Source organism: Lactuca virosa, chromosome 4, assembly GCF_052849685.1.
Source record: "Lactuca virosa cultivar CGN04683 chromosome 4, Lactuca_virosa_CGN04683_v6, whole genome shotgun sequence".
Classification (NCBI taxonomy): domain Eukaryota; kingdom Viridiplantae; phylum Streptophyta; class Magnoliopsida; order Asterales; family Asteraceae; genus Lactuca; species Lactuca virosa.
In genome coordinates this window covers 56,455,724-56,476,634 of record NC_136429.1, presented here as the reverse complement: position 1 = coordinate 56,476,634, position 20,911 = coordinate 56,455,724, and the positions used below count along the sequence as shown (strand labels likewise).

Sequence of the window (20,911 nt, the reverse complement as noted above, 5' to 3'; positions counted from 1 at the left end):
GTGCATATTATCTGAATACTTGTTGTCTATGATGGATGAATGATTTTATACATGTTTTAAATGATTTAAATATATATTTATTTTATATCTACAAATACGTTGGGATAAAACATGGGTAGATGAAATAGTTGGTGTGTGATGAAATAAAATGATGAGAGATAGGTGATGATAGGAAGGTGATGATAATTAGGTGATGGATAGGTGATGATGAATCGGTGATGTAGGATGAAAGATACTATAACCTTGTCGACAATTTGGAGATGTAGTCATCTACTAGAGTATAGATGGCGACCACGGAATATTCTAGACAACCCGTGGAAACACCAGCAGACTTATAACCTGTAGGTGATGAATTACGAGTCCAGGTGATGTGGTGACTGTATATTCATGCGATGATACTCTAACCCTTACTATGAATTACGAGTTCAGGCGACGTTGTAACTACGTATTCATGCCTTAGGAACGAGCATATAAGGAAATGTGAGGTAGAAAGATGAGAGGTAAATATGATATAGGAGATGACCCTTAAGATAATTCTTTAAGGAATATTAAAGAAGATAACGGGGATGGGTAATCGGGTTGATTGTTTGATGTTTAAATATAATAATTATATTATTGTGGGTTGAAAACCCTATGTACTCACCAGGTTTCCCAACCTTACCCACTCCAGCTTATTTGTATCACATGTGTCGATACGAAGATACTTTGCACTGAGAGATTTAAAAGAGATGTAGATCACTAGTGTAAATGAATGTAAGTTCTGTTTATGCTTATGTTTCTGTATTGACGATGACATCCCAAATGTTTTAAATGAATAAAAATACATTTCTTCGGAAATGCTTTGATAACGTATTTATCATGTTTTTCTCGGAACAAATTCCGCAACATTTTTATTAAAAGAAGTACTCTGATTTTTATAAAGCATAAACAAAAATCGGTCTTTTCTGGCCGTGAAAATGGGGATGTCACATGTTTTCATGTATTCTATCACATGTGATTATATGTATAATCATATGTGATTAAGTACATGAGCACAACTATTGAATCGAGAAGGCAAAAATGAATCTTGTCCACCTCAAATCATATGTGGTTATATACATATAATCACATGTGATTAAATACACAAAAACAATTATTCAGCAAAACCGCAAAAACAAATATTGTCTACATAATCATATCTGATTAATTACATATAATCACATGTGATTATATGTATCCAATCATATATGATTTATGTGGATACGATTCATTGTTACATTCTCGATTCAGCAATTCTTCTTTGTCAACTGTAATCATATGTGATTAAATACATATAATCAAATATTGTTTACATAAATCATATCTGATTAAATACATATAATCACATGTGATTATATGTATCCAATCATATATGATTTATTTGGATACGATTCATTGTCACATTCTCGATTCAGTAATTGTTCTTTGTCCACTATAATCATATGTGATTAAATACATATAATCATATGTGATTATATGTATCTAATCACATATGATTTAAAAGGACAAAAAATAATGATGTCTATATAAATCATATGTGATTAGATACATATAATCACATATGATTATACACACAAGAACAACTATTGAATCGAGAACACAAAGATAAATATTGTCCACATATATCATATGTGATTAAATGCATATAATCACATGTGATTATATGTATCTAATCACATAGAATTTATGTGGAAAATATTTATTTTCGCGTTCTCGATTCAGTTGTTGTTCTTGTGTGCTTAATTACATGAGATTATATGTATCTAATTAGATATGATTTATATGGACAATATTCATTTTCACATTTTTGTTCAATAGTTGTTCTTGTACATTTAGTCACATATGATTTCTGTACACAAGATTCATTTTCGCGTTTTTGATTAAATAGTTCTTCTTTTTCCACATTAATCATATGTGATTAATACATACAATCACATATGATTAAATACATAAGAAAAAATATTGACTCATGAATATTATCAATATAAATCATATGCAATTTGATACATATAATCACATGTGATTAAGTACATGAGTACAACTATTGAATTGAGAAAGAAATAATGAATCTTGTCCACATAAATCATATGTGATTAAATACATATAATCACATGTGATTAAATATATTAGAACAATTGTTGAATCGACGCAAGAATAACTATTTTCCATACGAATCATATGTGATTAAATATATATAATCACATGTGATTAAATACACAAGAACAACTATTGAATCAACACGTGAAAACAAATATTGATTTAAATATATATAATCACATGTGATTTAATACACGATGCCAATTACTAAATCGAAAGCACGAAAATAAATACGGCCCACGTAAATAATATTTTATTAAATACATATAACCACGTGTAGTTATATGTATCTAATCACATATGATTTACGTGGACAATATTCAATTTTGCATTCTCGATTCACTAGTTTTTCACGTGTATTCAATCACATGTGATTATATGTATTTAATAACATATAAATCAAATATGATTCGATACATATAATTACATGTGACTCGATACATATTATCACATGTGATTATATACAAGAGAAAACCTAATGAATCAAAAACACAATAACAAATTTTTGTAGGTGGGGTGGGGGTGGTGGAGGCGGGGTGGTGGTGATTGTTGGTGGTGATGTGTGATAATGGGTGGTGGTGGGTTGTTGGGTGGTTGCAAGTGGTGGTGATAGTGACGGGTGGTGGTTTTGGTGGGTGGTGGGTGGGTGTGGGTGGTGGAGGTAATTCATTTTTGCTTTGTTATTATATGAATCTAATCACATATGATTAAATACATATAATCACATGTGATTATATGAATCTAATCATATATGATTTATGTGGACATAATTCATTTTTTCTTTTTCGATTCAATAGTTGTTCTCATGTATTTTATCACATGTGATTATATGTATAATCGTATGTGATTAAGTACATGAGAACAACTATTGAGTCGAGAAGGAAAAAATGCATCTTGTCTACCTCAAATCATATATGATTATATACATATAATCACATGTGATTATATGTATCCAATCATATATGATTTATGTAGATGAGATTCATTGTGACATTCTCAATTCAATAATTGTTCTTTGTCCACTGTAATCATATGTGATTAAATACATATAATCATATGTGATTATATGTATCTAATCACATATGATTTATACAGACAAAAAATAATGATGTAAGAATAACTATTTTCCATACGAATCATATGTGATTAAATATATATAATCACATGTGATTAAATACACAAGAACAAATATTGAATCAACACGTGAAAACAAATATTGTCCATGTAAATCATATGTGATTAAATACATATAATCACATGTGATTTAATACACGATGCCAATTATTAAATCGAAAACACGAAAATAAATACGGCCCACGTAAATAATATTTTATTAAATACATATAATCACGTCTAGTTATATGTATCTAATCACATATGATTTATGTGGACAATATTCATTTTTGCATTCTCGATTCACTAGTTTTTCACGTGTATTTAATCACATGTGATTATATATATTTAATAACATATAAATCATATGTGATTCGATACATATAATTATATGTGACTCGATACATATAATCACATGTGATTATATAGAAGAGAAAACCTAATGAATCAAAAACATAATAACAAATCTTTATAGGTAGGGGTGGGGGTGGTGGCGGTGGGTGGTGGAGATTGGTGGTGGTGGTGGGTGGGTGGGTGGTTGCAAGTGGTGGTGATTGTGACGGGTGTTGGTTTTGTTGGGACATGGAGGTGGGTGGTGGTGGCGAGTGGTGCTGGTTGGGTGGTGATGGTGGTAGCGGGTGGTTATTGGTGGTGGTAGTGGTTGTTGTGGGTGGGTGGTGGGTGGTGGTGGTGGCGGGTGGTAGTGGGTGGCGGGTGGTGGTTGGTGGTGGTGGGTAGTGATGGGTCGTGGTGGCGGGTGGTGGTTGGTGGTGGTGGGTGGTGGTTATGGTGAGGGGTGACGGGTGGTGGTGGGTGGTGATGAGTGGTTGGTAGCGATGGGTGGTTGTGGCGGGTGCTGGTGGTTGGGTGGTGATGGTGGTGGGTGGTGATGGTGGTGGTGGGTGGTGGTTGGTGGTGGTGGTGGTGGGTAGTGATGGGTGGTGGGTAGTGGTGGTGGTTAGTGATGTGTGGTGGTGGCGGGTGGTGGTGGTGGGTGGTGGTTGGTGGTGGTGTGTAGTGATGTGTGGTGGTGGTGAGTGGTGGTGGTGATGGGTGGTAGGTAGTGGTTATGGGTGGTGGTGGCAGTCGGTGGTGATGGGTGGTGGTGGCAGGTGGTGGTGGTTGGATGGTGATGGTGGTGGGTGGTGATGGTGGTGGCGGGTGGTGGTGGTGGTGGTGGGTAGTGTTGGGTGGTAGGTGGTGGGTGGTGGTTGGTGGTGATGGTGGTGGCGGGTGGTGGTTGGTGGTGGGTGGTGGGTAGTGATGGGTGATAGTGGTGGCGGGTGGTGGGTAGTGATGGGTGGTGGGTGGTGGTTGGTGGTGGTGGTTAGTGATGAGTGGTGGTGGCGGGTGGTAGTTGGTGGTGGCGGTGGTTGTGGTGGTGGTTGTAGTGGGTGGGTGGTGGTAGGTGGTGGGTAGTGATGGGTGGTGGGTGGTGGTGTTGGCGGGTGGTGGTGATGGGTGGTAGGTAGTGGTTGTTGGTGGTGATGGCGAGCTGTAACATCCCAAGTTCGGAAGCAAGAAGTTGAAGGGTGCTAAGTGAAAATAAAGGAAGGGACTCGGCGAGTAGGTCTCTTGACTCGCCGAGTCGAAGCGGGTGCGTGGCACGGGGTTAAGTGGCCTGACTCGGCGAGTCGGCGGCTGGACTCGACGAGTCAGTGCTGGTCGAGGAAAAACCCTAATCTTCGGGGTTGCACCCTATTTAAAGGACTTAATGTCCTCCCCTCTGCTCCCTTAGCCCCCTTTGAGACCCAGAAACCCTAGAATCGTGAGTGAGAGCCATTGGAAGCAAATTGGAGCATTGTTAAGTGTTTTGTGAAGAGATCTTGAAGATCAAGAAGCTTGGATCAAGGAGATTTGTGGAGATTCAGATTACTCTTCAGCAGGAGGTCGTTTTGGAGGTAATGAATCGTTATCCTTGGCTTTCCCCTTTCTAGATCCATTTTCATGGAAGTTTTAGGGCTTGTTTGGAGATGATATGATGAGATCTTGGTGTATAAGTTAGATCTGGAGTTGAAACTCCAGATCTGAGCTCTATTTGGATCAAAGATGCAGAAAGCCCTTTTGGTTGCTATGCAAAAGCCTTTCCCCAAGAGTTAAGTCCCTTTCTAGCTTGGTTTTTGGTATTATGGGGCAAGAAGCACGTAAAGGTAGCAACTTTATGTTGCTAATGGACTCTAGAGACCCCGATCTATTGTTTGGAGCAAAGGAGCAGCTTTGTGTCTCGAGATTTTGGGAATGCACGTATGGACTCGACGAGTCTGGGAGATGACTCAGCGAGTCGGGCTAGAGATCAGACTTTGAGTCACGTAGTAACTCGGCGAGTCGCATGGGTGACTCGACGAGTCTTATGATGATGAGCTTGGACTCGACGAGTTGGAAGAACAACTCGGCAAGTCTATTGAAGATTGTCGTGGACTCGGCGAGTCTGTTCTTGGACTCGGCGAGTCTGGTTGTAGAACCCCTAACCCCTTTTGGTTAAGACGCAGATCAGTGAGTCGAGGGGTGACTCAGTGAGTTGGACAGGATGGGACTCGGAGATCGTTGGACTCGACGAGTCTTGGGGTGACTCGGCGAGTAGACTCGGGTTATGGGAATTTCTGAGTATAGGGACTCGACGAGTCGACGGGTCGACTCGGCGAGTAGAGTCAGTCAGGGAGGTTGACTTTGACTGAGGACTTTGACTTTGACCAAGAGTTGACCAATTTGACTTCCAAGGGTATTTTGGTGATTTTGGTATTTATGGAATTGGTTCTTTGGTAGTGTTCAGTGGTGGAGTTCGTGTCGGTGATCGGAGCAGCTGATCTTATCCTTTCAGTCGGCAATTGCGAGGTGAGTTATCCTCTCTATATCGACAGGGTCTACGGCACCAAGGCCGACCCTTTATCGGATGGAAATCCGGGTATTGTTTGTTATGTTATTGTTTTGCTAGATCTGCATCCTGGTATTTAGGATGGTGTTATGTTAGTGACCTGGTTAAGGTTGGTACCCGGGATATAGGGTAATGTTATGCTAGTGACCGGTTAGGTCGGAATCCTGGTTAGGATGTTGATATGCTATGTGATCTGTTAGACTGTTTGTCTGGTTGAGGATTGTTATGTGATTAATTGTTTTATGTGCACATGGTTGTTTGACGGGGTTTGGGTTGAGGCGGGTCCTGCTTTGTGCTGAAGGCCAACATACCCAGGGAGGACCGGATATTCCGAAGGCCCAGCGAGCGGTCCGGATAGGCTGAAGGCCCCAAGAGGGCGGACCAGACGTGCCGAGGCTCGGGGAGTGGACCAGGCCGACTGAAGGCCCGGTGCGGGCGGACCAGTCATACTGTAGACTCAGAGAGTGGACCAGGTGGATTGAAGGCCCGGTGCGGGCGGACCAATCACACTGTAGACTCGACGTACATGGCTAGACTCGGAGGGTGGACCAGGCGGACTGAAGGCCCGGTGCGGGCGGACCAGTCACACAGTAGACCCGATGTGCATGGTTGTTCTATTTATGATATGTTATGAGTGTGATATGTGTGGTTGGTATTTTGGGGGTAACTCACTAAGCTTTCGGGCTTACAGTTTCAGTGTATTGTTTCAGGTACTTCAGGAGATCGTGGCAAGGCGAAGGCGTGATCGTACCGCTCCTCATGTTTTATGATTTATATGATATGGTTCTGGGGGATACTCTGATGTTTAAACTATTTTGAAAACGATTTGTATGAACGTAATGGTTTTTGAATGATTAAAATGTTTTAATTTGGCTCAAATTTTATGGGTGTTACACGAGCGGTGGTGATGGGTGGTGGAGGCAGGTGGCGGTGGTTGGGCGGTGATGGTGGTGGTGGGTGGTGGTGGTGGTGGGTGGGTAGTGATGGTGGTGGGTGGTGGTTGGTGATGGTGGTTAGTGATGGGTGGTGGTGGCGGGTGGTGGTGGTGGGTGGTGGGTACTGATGGGTGATGGTGGTGGGTGGTGGTGATGGGTGGTAGGTAGGGGTTGTGGGTGGTGGTGGCAGGCGGTGGTGGGTGGTGGTGGCAGGTGGTGGTGGTTGGGTAATGATGGTGGTGGTGGGTGGTGATGGTGGTGGCGGGTGGTGGTTGGTGGTGGTGGTGGTGGTGGGTGGTGGTGGTGGTTAGTGATGGGTGGTGGTGGGTGATGGTGGTGGGTGGTGTTGGTTGGGTGGTGAGTGGTGTTGGTTAGTGGGTGTTTTAATTGTTTGTAACTATTTTTTGATTTATATGAATATTATTTTATAATTTTAATTAAAAAAATTATGTGGTCCAAATTTGTTCAAAAATGTTCTCGCGATAAGAAATGTTCTCGATTCAACGCTCCCTATATATATATATATATATATATATATATATATATATATATATATATATATATATATATATATATATATATATATATATATATATATATATATATATATATAGGAGGGTTCAATTGAAAAAAAAAAGGTTGAAATGGATAACGGATACACATGTGTGTTTTCCAACCAAATATATTTCTTTAAACTATGTTAATCATTACCTTAATATATATCAAAAAACATACTTTTTTTGTTTTTTTTTTAATTTTATAAAGCTATTTTTATCGAAAAAATATTTTAAATATATCAAAATTCATACTTTTTTATTCTCTATAAATTGACATCCATATTGATATAGTTTTAAGATAAAATAATTTTGTTTTAAGTTTTAGTTCTCGTTATTCATAAATGAAAAAAAATTCATCAGATTTTTATTACAGTACATTCGTTATTCACTTATGAACAAAACATATGCTTAACTTTTTTTTTATAGTTTCAGTATCGTTAATATTTGAATATAACACATAATAAAGTTTCTTACTTAAAATATATTTTTACATCATCTTTCGTTATATATTATCAGGGTCGGTCCATTGTTTTTTACTACCCGGGGCGAGATAAAGAAATTATGCCTTTATATGTGTACCGTACAATAACAAAAACATATAATCAAACAAATGCAATAATTTCTAATATAAAAAATGCAGTAATTTTTATAATCAAACAAATCATACAAACAAAATATTCAAAAAATCACCTGAAACGATGTCTTCGCGCATTTTTTGAAGCGAAAACATCTCTTATTTTACAATAATCAACATTTTTTAAAAAATCGCTTTCAATACTTAAAATTGCTAATCCATTCAATCTTTCTTGAGTCATGGTACTTCGGAGATACGATTTCAAAAGCTTCAATTTTGAAAAACTTCTTTCCGCGGAAGCAACCGTAACCGGCACCGTCAATAATATCCTATATGCAACCAACACATTAAGGAACATATCCATTATTCTTGCATACTCCATTATTTGAATAGATGTCCAAGGACTTCCACTTTTGTATGCTTCATCCGACAACATTTTCTGCAAAATTTTTAATTCAATGAATAAACCATCTCCATCAATATCATAATCTTCACCATTTTACCTCGGATGCTAACATTTCAATTAATTCATTTTGAATTTTATGACTAAGATAATGATTGTGTGTTTCTTTGTCATGAATCATTCGAAAATGTTCTTTTATTACCGGATCCCACTCCGCAATCGATTCAATTACACTTAAAAAATTGTCATTTGAGTTTTCATAAATTTTTTCATTTGTACCACGAAAAGCCAAGTTATTTTTTGCTAAACATTTTACAACATAAATAATTCTAACCATAACTTATTTCCAATGTTCGGTATCTTTTTTTTTTATCATTTCTTGATTTCTTTGTCAATTGTTTCGTTTTTATTTAACCTAATTCGTGTTTCATTCCATGTTCTTAAATTATCCATATGATCGGAATTATTTTCATGTTGTTTTAATGTTTCACTAAGATGCTTCCAATCTTTAATTCTTTCGGTTGCCAAACTACTTTTAGTTCGAATGGTTTTAAACAACTTACAACAAAAACAAAAATCTTTATCAAGTTCTTTTGAATACACTAACCATTTTCTATCAAAAGAATCACCATTTCTTAATTTCCGAATGAAAAAATCAAATGAAAAATGTCTACCAAGTGAATCTTTTGGAAAAAATGTGTTGGTATCGACTTCTCTATTTGGCCCTTTTTCTATTAGTAAATCTTTCATTTTTGAATCTAAATCATCCCATACTCTAGGATCAAAAATATTAAAATCACTTGGTTTATCTTTATTAAAAAAATCATTTTTTTCAAAATCATTGGAAATATCAACCGAATCATTGGAAGTACTAGGTGGAACATTAAAATTATTAACCGGATCATTAGAATTTTGATTTCTAACAAAATATTTATTCAAAAACCCTCTTAATTGATTAGCCTCTTCTTGTTCTTTTCTTTTTCGTTTTCTATTTTGAGCACCCGATGGTTGTTTTCGGGGAAACATATTTAAAAATCAGCAAATCTAGTTATAAAAGCTAAGTAAAGAAAAAAAATCAATAAATCTAGTTATAAAAGCTAAGCAAAGAAAGATACAACCTGACCAAAGTTTTCGTTTTTATTTCCCACTTTGAAGATGCCGATAATCTGAAAAATAAAACATAAAATCAGAAATACAAATCCATTTTCAATAACTACTGACTAATAACACTACAATGAAATAAATATATACCTTTCAAGACAAAGCAGTAGATTTCAAGATTTCAAAATAAACAAAAATCAGCCTCCCAAGTCCCAAGTCCTGATTTACATCACAGAAACAAGAACAAAACTTTAGAAAAGTAATTCAGAATTTTGTATCATAAACAAACCATAGACCATAGTAATCAGAAACTATACCTGAATTAAACCATAAATCCCATATACCAACAGCAGAATTTGATGCTCGAATTTGTTTCAGAAACAAAAGATTACTTTTTTTTTATTGTAATCCAGCAGATCCAACAGGTAAGAAAAAAATTCCTAACTCCTAAAACAAACGGTAAAAACCATATTTAGAGTTGATAGATTGATGCAGCAGCCAGCATGGTGTTCAAACAGAAATTAAAAAAAATCATTTGAAGAAAAGTAGAGAACTTACCCTAATTAGTTGAAGAGCAAAAGATGAGAAGAGAATTCAGAAACTGATAGAATAAGTTCACTTCGTTTTCTATTTGAAAACAATAGAAAATTCCAAGTCTGCAACTCAAACAACAAATCACAATATTCAATTAATCATATTAAGAACAAAGAAACAATGATTGATGGCTAAAAGTTTACTAGTTTAGCAAAATCACAGTCAATTGAAGAAAACTCACCCAAAAATCGAGTTGATGAGAATGAAGAATAGAAATCGGCAATCAGATTGTGTCTCCAGTCACCGGGTTGTGTTTGATTTCTTGGGTCCCTTCCGCCCTTCGTTTGTTGTCGACTTGTCGTTGAAAATGAATTCGATATTTGACTCTTTGTCTTCGAACTTAGTAATTAGAAATCAAAAATCAGATGTTGAAAGATCGATTGAACGTATAGACTATAAGTTTTAGAGAATATTGAATAAGAAATTGAGAGGAAGGAATGAGAATTGGCAAATCAAACCACACAACAAATACGCTGAATCGATTTGAACGTTGGTCGACCGTCGACTCCTCGATCTCCCCACTGCGATTGCGTTCATTTGACGATTGCGCTACTCAACTTGGCGCTCAAGAGTCAAGAATCGTTGAATCGGTGATGCCCCGAATGTTGTTTATTATTGGATTGGACTATTGGAGTAATTGGGTTTCATTTTTGGGCCAAAATTATATATATATATATATATATATATATATATATATATATATATATATATATATATATATATATATTACTTACTGCATAAAAAATATGCCCCCATTTTTTTGATGCCTTGGGCCTAAGCCCAACTTGCCCATGTAGTTGGGTCGGTCATGTATATTATATTTATATATGAATAAAACGTGTATTAGTTGTTGTCATATTTTATATTCATATATAAATAAAACATTTATTAGATTTTTGTTACAGTTAATTTGTTATTCATATATGAGTAACTAGTATAAATGATACTTAAACTGTAAAAAAAATTAAAAATATTTTTTTATTCATAAGTGAATAACGAATATACTGTAGTAAAAATTTGATGCATTTCTATTCACTTATGAATAACAATTGCTGAAACTATAAAAAATAAAAATTTTAATTTATCTTAAAACTATATCAATATGGATGTTTATTTGTAGAGAATAAAAAATTATGAATTTTGATATATTTAAAATCTTTTTTCGATAAAAATAGCTCCTTAAAAATTAAAAAAACGAAAAAACTATGTTTTTGTATATATATTAAGGTAATGATTAACATAGTTTAAGGAAACATGTTTTGTTGAAAAACACATGTGTATTCCTTTCCCATTTCCACCTAAGTTTTTGCGGCAAAAATAAATAAGTGGCTGAGAATGATTTCCTCATTCTCAACATTTTTTATTTTCTCAATTGAACTTACCTCTCTCTCTCTATATATATATATATCTATATATCTATATATATATATATATATATATATATATATATATATATATATATAGGCTTAGGTTATTTTATTCAAAGTAATTATTATGTTATTATATGCATAAATGTGAGTCAATCAAATTTACTTATTTTAAGAAAGTGATTAATATATATTATTGAATTAAATATAATTGAAAAATATCATCTTAATTAATTACAAGGGTAATTTAGTCAATTAATATAGAATTAATAAAGGAAAATTGCATTTTTTAAGGGATCATAGATTCTATTAATTTTAAAAATCCGATTTTACGAATTAGAATTCTTTTAATTCGGACATTCTGACAGAATATGTTTATGAGTATATTCAAAAATAAAAATATTCTTGAACCATAAATAATAAAAATATGCTTGAACCTATTTCTTGATCATGAATTTAAAAACTTCTTGTAGAATAACAAATTCTTGAACAATCAAATGAAGAATAAAAACAAAAAATACATTATTTCTTATAGAATACGGGTAACAATTGTTAAGAATTACATTTATTGTTAAAGAATAAAACTAAAAAAAACTTTCAAAACGGGAAAGAAAACATCAAAATCTAACGACGACTAATAAATTCTAAAAGAATAATGTTGCTTAGAATCACTTTCATTTTTGTGGTCCGGTCTTCAAGCATCAACTTCTGTGATTCCAACAGAATTGGAATTCGTGATTCCATTCCAACAGAATTGGAATTCGTGATTCCATTCCAATAGAATTGGAATCTCACCAATATCATCCATTGAATCATCTACATAAACATACTTGATACCTTTTCCGAATTTAACCTTGTCAAGATCCTGCACTGTCCACATAAATGAAGTGTTAAATCAGAAAAAAAAAAACATAAATTGAAATATGAATCAATTCATAAAATGCAGCCAAAAAACTGCTCATTCTGATATGTATATTAGTCCCAAATAAAATTAAACCACTAAAGGAGGTCATCTTATAGAGCTAACGAGACTATCTTAGTAGATAATATAAAAAGAGCTAACACCATCTTGGGATGATATATAGAGTCCTACTCACAAAATTGTTGCACCTCCAACAAACCAATGTTCTTTATCTCTACTTCAAAACACTCTGATGCTGCTACTGAACTATGCATAGATGATAGATGATTGATGATTTAGTATGAAACAAACCTGTTCCTCAAATGATACAACACGAGGCTGAATCTGATGAAGCGTGTAATGAGCGATCTGCTTTTGATTCTCAGGCTCCAACCTCCCCAACTCTTGTGCAAATGTCTGTAGCAGCTGTCTTGATACAACCAACGGAACATCGTCCGTAAGAACTGTCAGTTCAACACAATAATCAATAAATAAATGAACATACATACATAAAAAGTTACACAGATTGCAACATCATCTGTTAGATAAAATCTTAACTGCCTTTCGGAAAGAAGAATCAACAATGGAGCTAACCTCTTTTTTTGATTTTTGAACAATCAAGAATCGATCAGAATAAGAAGAATCGAGAATCAAACTGGTAATGGTTTCCAGCTTTCTGCAGTTCTTAGGAGAATGGAGAATGAAATCAGAGGACAGAATCACAAAGATTCATAAAAAGAAAAAGAAGTCGCAGTTGATTGCCTCACCTTAAATATAAACACATATGTTAATGTGGGAGACAAAAAACTGTGATAGTGAAATTAGGGTAGAAGGAAATTGGCATACCTGTGGAGTCAATGACGAAAACGAAGATGGAACTGTGAACCAAACGAAGATGGAGTCAATGACGAAAACGAAGTGAGATGAATTGATTTCGTTCTTCAATTTTATCGTTCTTCAATTCTATGTCGTTCATTCTCTCGTTCCTACTTTAGTCGATCATATGGGGGGGGGGGGTAGCTTAGTGGTGGGTGATGGTATTGATCGACGACGGTGGTTGGAAGACTCACCTTCATCGATGTACAAGGTCGATGACGGCTGCCCTTCTTTTTGTTTCAGGTCATTATCGACGGCTGTATATAAGAAAATAAATTAGGTTAAAAGTGAATGCTAACATGATTATAAGGACTATTTGTGGAAGCTATTTATCAAATTAATAAAATACCCTTGATTGTTTATTTAATTATTTAAATTTTTATTTAACTTTGATTGGCCCACATTTATGCATACAATAACACAATAATTAGTTAGAATACCTGAACCTATCTCTCTCTCTCTCTCTCTCTATATATATATATATATATATATATATATATATATATATATATATATATATATATATATATATATATATATATATATATATATATACTTGGAAAAAAATTGTAACTACAAACTATTTTTTTAAAATAATTTTTAAACTTGTTTTTGTTAGGAAAAGACAATTTCGAAATTTGTTTTTTTTTTTGAAATGACAAACTAGCTAACCAATATTTTTTTTTTGAAACGACAAATAATTTAAATATCTCCTCTGTCTGGGGTTGAATCCAGGACCTCCTTGTTAGTTGTTAGATTAGGAATCTACTCCTAAATACCACATATTTCTCTTAAGAGACTTGAACCTATGATCCTTATTTGAAAGAGTCACTCGTTACCACTAGGTCAAAAACCATTTGTTGTTAATATTTGATTTAGACATTTTGTGGTGACGTAATAAATCTTTCCTTTATATATTCATAAATGATAATTATGCATTTCATATAAGGACTTGCCACAATATTGCTCATTGCGCTACCACAGAAATCCCATCAAAGACTTAAAGTCCACTACACTATTAATCGAGTGAAGAACAGGTACACAGATCTCATATTGATACGTTCATATCTATATCTTATATCGTAGAGTGTAAGAATATTAAAATGATGAACAGATTAAAAAAATGCGTTAAAACTTAAAATTAATATTCTTTTATACAAATAGAAAAAAAATGTTGAATTAGATTGTTTTGTTAACATCTTTTTGTATTTTCAGAAATAATTTGTATATTTCATATGAATAAAAAATTAAATTTCAAGATAATAATTCATTTCAAATTAAAACAATTAAAATAAATTTTCGATGATTGTCGATTTAAGTTAACACATTGTTTTTATCTGATTAATTTATTTTACTAAATTGACGTTTTTAATATGATCATTATAATATAATTAAAAATCTGATATATTTATGTATACTGATTCAAAAATATTTTATTTACCATACCAACTCCATTACAATTTACACGTTACATTCACGCCTAATTTCTTTTATAAAACCGTGGGTATTAAATTTGGCAGAATATGCTGTTCTTTCAAGAGTTAAATGGAAGCTTTCGTGTATAAAACCAAGTGAATTCATTGAAGAAACCCATCTCTCTCTCTCTCTCTCTCTCTCTCTCTCCGAAAGAAGTCGACGAAATGTCAGAATTCGAAACAGAAGGGAATCTCTTTCACGTGGGTTATGCTTTACCTGCAAGAAAAATTAAAGCTTTCATGGTGCCATCATTCATCGACTTCGCTAGAGAACGAGGCATTGAGTTCATCTCAATCGACGTTTCAAAACCACTCACCGATCAAGCTCCCTTCGACTGCATCCTTCACAAGGTTTACGGCGATGAATGGAACCTCAATCTCCAGAATTTCTCCGTCCACAACCCCAACGCCACCATCATCGACCCTCTCTCCGCCATCCAACGCCTCCACAACCGCATCTCCATGCTCGAACCCGTTTCTCAAGTCAACATACCCCAACTCAAAATCCCAAACCAAATCCTAGTTCAAGATTCCGAGTCTTTGAAAAATGTCGAAACTACAAGTGGTTTGAATTTTCCGGTGATAGCGAAACCCCTGCTTGCCGACGGGACCACTAAAGCGCACGATATGTCACTGGTGTTCAACCATGATGGGTTAATGAAAGAAATCAAACTGGAGCCACCCATGGTGCTGCAACAGTTTGTGAACCACGGTGGGACCATCTTCAAGGTTTATGTAGCCGACGACTACGTTAAATGTGTGAAACGGAGCTCGTTGCCGGATCTTTCAAAGGACACCATAGAGAAGATTGCATCAGACTCCGGTGGAGCTATAAGTTTCTCTCGGATATCAGGTGCTGTAATCGCTGACGGAAGGAGCAGTAATAACTCCGGTGAGGAGCTAAAGATGCCGGCGACTGAATTCCTCGTTGAGGTGGCGAAGGGACTGAGCAAGGCTCTTGGATTGCACCTGTTTAATTTCGATATGATTAGAGATGGTGAAGGAGATGGCTATCTGGTGATTGATATAAATTACTTCCCTGGTTACGAGAAATTGCCTTCTTATGAAACTGTAATGGTTGATTTCTTCTTGAATATAAAGAAATTACAGGAGTTGAAGGAGATGACAAAGAAGGAGATCGACGACAGGATTGATGAAACAGAGGTTTAAATTTGTATTTTAATTTGGAGGTTTGGCGATGGGATTTGTAGTCTAGATTTGTTTTGCAATTAGGTTGACCAAAAAAAAAAAAAAAACCAAGCCACATGCCTCACTTCATTCACATATTTTCCGGCGCTTTATCATCAAAGAAACCCATTTGCAACCTTCTTACTTACTAGGCTAATTTACATATATGGTCCTTGTATTATGTCAAAATCTACATATTTCTGCCATAAAGCAGTTTTTGTGACTCAGATTGTTTATGTTCTGTATTGTTGTTTTACGCATAATCCGGAGTTGAATGCGGTTAATATTTTGCCATTAGTGGGAAAATTACTCTCAATCTCTCATACCTTGTATGTATATACCACTATACCAGGCGTATATATGTGCCATGCGAAAGAAATTATAGAGTTAAAGTACGTTAGAAATTTACAATTTTATTTTTTCTTCATAAAACAACTATTCTAGATTTAATTACAATATATATTAGTTATCATTGTACAACAAGTGAGATCACAAACGGCGCAATAAGTTGTGTCGCTAGGCTTTTAATATGGTAAAGTCAATTCTTTTGAATACTACATCCATAGATCTAGGAGATATAATATTACTATGCATGACCTGTTGTACTCTATTAAAAAGTTCCATCGCATTCGGTGCGAAGAAACCAAACGTATCAAATGCAAATGGTATGAATGATGTGTTGATTTCCATTCACGATTTTTCATATTTGGTGACCTTGCCTGTAGCAGTTTTTAAAGCAGTTTGTCCCACCGTGAAACCCCCAGCCCTCAAGCCCACGAAAGGGGATACCCCTGTAAGGTCCATACATACATCTTTCCCTCCAACACATCCAAAAACTGGAACTGCAGTTTCTAGAGTTTTATAACATGTTATAACAGTAGTTATGAGACTTGTGTAGTACACGGGTTAATTAAAAGAAGTTAAATATAAAGGTCTACACATTAATTTAAAGTACAATTTTGGAATAGATACGACCGTAACGATGAATAAATAAGTACTTCAATATAAAAGAAAACTATTGACATATTTTAAAGAAATGATGAATCAATAAGTACTTCAACATTATATATGTCATGTTGTTAAGTTTACCGTCATTGTCTAAAATTAATATTTTTAATCCATCTTTACTTTTAACTCTGGATAATACAACATATAACTACCAATGAGTGAACACTTATTATATCAAAAACTCAGAATTTCAAGAACAAATCCGAAATCCGATTAATAGTTCCGGAATTTCAAGAAAAATTTTCATTTTTACGTAAATCTAACAAAAAGTTAAACAAATATAGTGAATGTGAAGTATACAATATTAGGGCATAAATCAGATATTATATTGAAAAACTATGACATTAAACACTTCGAAATGGACATTGACATAAGCCAAAAATATTTCTTTGAAAAAAAAAACAAAAAGGACTTTGAAATTTGGTCATCAAATCCCGAATGGGGGCATTCGGGAATCAGGAGTAAGTGCTCATTTTAAAAAAAAAAGATTATTTTATTTAAAAATGTTATTTATAATGGTTAGTTTACTCAATATCCCTTTTTAAATACAACAAATAGGACCTTAAGGTTTTTAAAATAATATTTAACCTTTTTACATTTCATGTATATCTAAAGATAATAGTTTGTTTCCATTTCGAGCAATGTAGTCTAAAAGTAAAATCAAATTAAAACATATGTTAATATTAAGTCAATAAGATGAGTTTACAACTCTTAAAATGTTAAAAAAAAAAGTAAATATGTCATAACTCGATATAATTTATAGTAAGTTATGTCATTAAACTACTTGTTCATTGTGACATCCCATTTCACGGCCAAAAAAGACCGATTTGTTTATGCTTTATTTTGAAAATCATAGTATCTTTTAAAGAAATATGTTGCGGAATTTGTTCCCAGAAAAACATGATAAATATATTATCAAAGCATTTCCGAATAAATGTATTTTATTCCTTTTTAAAACAGTGGGATGTCATCGTCAATACAGAAACATAAGCATAAACAGACCTTACATTCATTTACACTAGTGATCTACATCTCCTTAGTCTCTCAGTGTAATGTAGCTTCGTATCGACATCTATGATACAAATAAACTGAGTGGGTCAGGTTGGGAAACCTGGTGAGTACATAGGGGTTTCAATCCCAAAAATGTTATATCATATATATAATTGAGAACTCACAAAATATACAATTTCACCATATATATATATATATATATATATATATATATATATATATATATATATATATATATATATATATATATATATATATAAGCAACTCTTACCCCACCCCGTCGATCCTCACAACGACACTATCCATACTCTCGGACCTTAAAATTTATCTCTTTACTTAATCCATACTCTCGGATCTAATCCATGCTCTCGGATCAATAACTGTGCCCATTCCATACTCTCGTACTAGGGACAAATGTCTAAATCCATACTCCCGGATTAATGTCAAATAACTATGTCCTATCCATACTCCCGGACTAAGGACAACTGACTATGTCTTAATCCATACTCCCGGATTAATGACAACTGACTATGTCTTAATCCATACTCCCGGATTAATGACAATTGACTATGTCCAATCCATACTCTCGGACTAGGGACAATGACTATGTCTAATCCATGCTCCTGGATCAATGACATATTTTAAAGTTCTATTCTCTGTGTATAACTCACTCGTACTCATAAGAAGACACTACCCAATATTCCTCATAATTAATTTAGGTTGACTCTTTATCCTAAATCATCATATATAATTAGGTATGTTCTTTAACACGTATTTCAGGCAACATCAAATAACTCGCACATAAACATATATTTAATACTTCAATCGATACTTGTATTAAAATCATGTTCATGAAAGGGACTATGCACTCACTTGTTAAAGTGATGATTCCAAACTCGGGCAGCGCTTTGCTTCTGACGATTCTATTTTCTTTCGACGAAACCTAGCACTATTATTGCTAAGTTTTAGTATAATATTTATTGCGACTAATTATTAGTCTAGATTCATCATTAACTCAAATTCTACTTTCATGATCTATCAAGTAAAGAATAACCAGGTATGATTATATCGGAGGTAGGGTCCGTTTGGTATACGAAGTATACTGTTTGAAAATCTCATTTTAAACACCTCACTAAATCACAGCCTAGACATCATCCCCGTAAGTAGATCAATCACTATAACGAATTTGAATCATTGATAAATATTATTTAGAGGTTCATAATAACGATATTATATTTAAACATAAGTTATATTTAAAGTAGGGTAGACATAACTCACTTATATTGGAGTTTAGCGAAGAATCGGGCTCTGCGCGGGCAGAACTTCTGAGCCGGAAGCTCTTCTTCTCGGGGCCTTGTGGCGCTCCGGGACTCGCTACTAACTCCTAAGAAAGGCTAGAGAAAAGCCTTGAGGCTTTGGGGGTATTTGGGAGGGAAGTTGAGAAAAGGTGTGAAGAAAAATGAGGAAAAACGCCTCTATTTATAGGCTGCCAGCGCCGAATGCTGAGTGTACTCAAGAATTACGCTGAGCGTAATGGGTTTTTAAGGGTTACGCTAAGCGTACTCAAAATTACGCTGGGCGTAATGTGCCACGTGTCGCGATCTCATGCAAAGTCGTGGGGAAGAAGGTGCGGCTCAGATTGCGTCACGTGTCACTCGCTGGTTACTCTAAAAACTAATTATCTTCTAAAATCCGTAACGTTTGCATACGAGCTCCGTTTTTGACGTTCTCTATATCCATGCGTAGGTGGGATCGTACCCTACAACTTCCATTTATACTCCGTTGGCTAATTCTGAATTTATTTTTTTAAGTTATATTTTAAACAGGCCGGGACAAGAAAAGTTCGTTAAAAATTCATAACTTCTTCATCCGACGTCCGTTTTCATCTGTATTTTTACCGTTGAGCTACTATTAACGAGACCTTCGATTCTCGTTTAGGTTATGTCGGCTAAAAATCGGTCGATCTAATATTCGAATTCCGGGCTGTATACTGCTATGCGAAATCTTAGAAAAATCATAACTTCCTCATACGAAGTCAGATTTTGACGTTCTTTTTATGCACGCTCTCGGTTTAACATATACTACAACTTTCATTTAGATATATAAGGCTAAAAAGTATTTTATCAAAAATTCACTTTTTACGATTTCCAGTGCCGTGCCGGTTTTGCCGTAAAACTTCGAAAGGTCATAACTTCTTCGTTATAACTCGGATTTCGGCGTTCTTTATATGTACGGAACCTTTGTGATATATAATATAACTTGGTTAAGATTATTTATTATAAATAATCTTCTATCAAAAAGTCATTTTTGACGCTCATTGTCTTTAAATTGACTAGTCTGAATCTGAATGCGTTACATTCATAACTTGCTTCTACATAAATCAAATCAAAATCAAAATTGAATTTTACCATGTAATAGGTACTAATTAGTGAATTGTAGTAAATTTGTCATTAAAATAATTTTGAAAATTTAAAATTAAATGGAAAACATTAGGGAAGTTGATGTCCATTTATTAAGACATTTATTATAATTATTACATATCATTATTATGTGAAATTTAATGAAATGAAAAAAAAAACATAACATGTCATGAGAAAAAATATTAATTTAAAATAACCACAAAATAACATGTGAAAAAAAGAATAAAAGTATGGCATATTGCAAAACATACATTGATTTATTAGATTAGATGTTCGGAAGCGGATTACATCCATTCCTAATATTTCAAAATCATTTTTTGTTTATTATTACTACATAAATTGATTGACTATTACAAACAATATAATAAATAATGAACCATAGATATTATTGATAAATATTG

At 34.4% G+C, this 20,911-nt stretch overlaps 1 protein-coding gene across 1 annotated transcript; it reads left to right on the top strand.

Annotated features, from left to right (window-relative positions):
- Nucleotides 1-15,048: 15,048 nt before the first annotated feature.
- LOC145104482 (inositol-tetrakisphosphate 1-kinase 5-like) lies at nt 15,049-16,053 on the top strand. The gene has a single exon (XM_079041721.1). It carries the CDS (start codon nt 15,049-15,051, stop codon nt 16,051-16,053), a length of 1,005 nt encoding a protein of 334 aa, XP_078897847.1.
- The last annotated feature ends 4,858 nt before the right edge of the window (nt 16,054-20,911 follow it).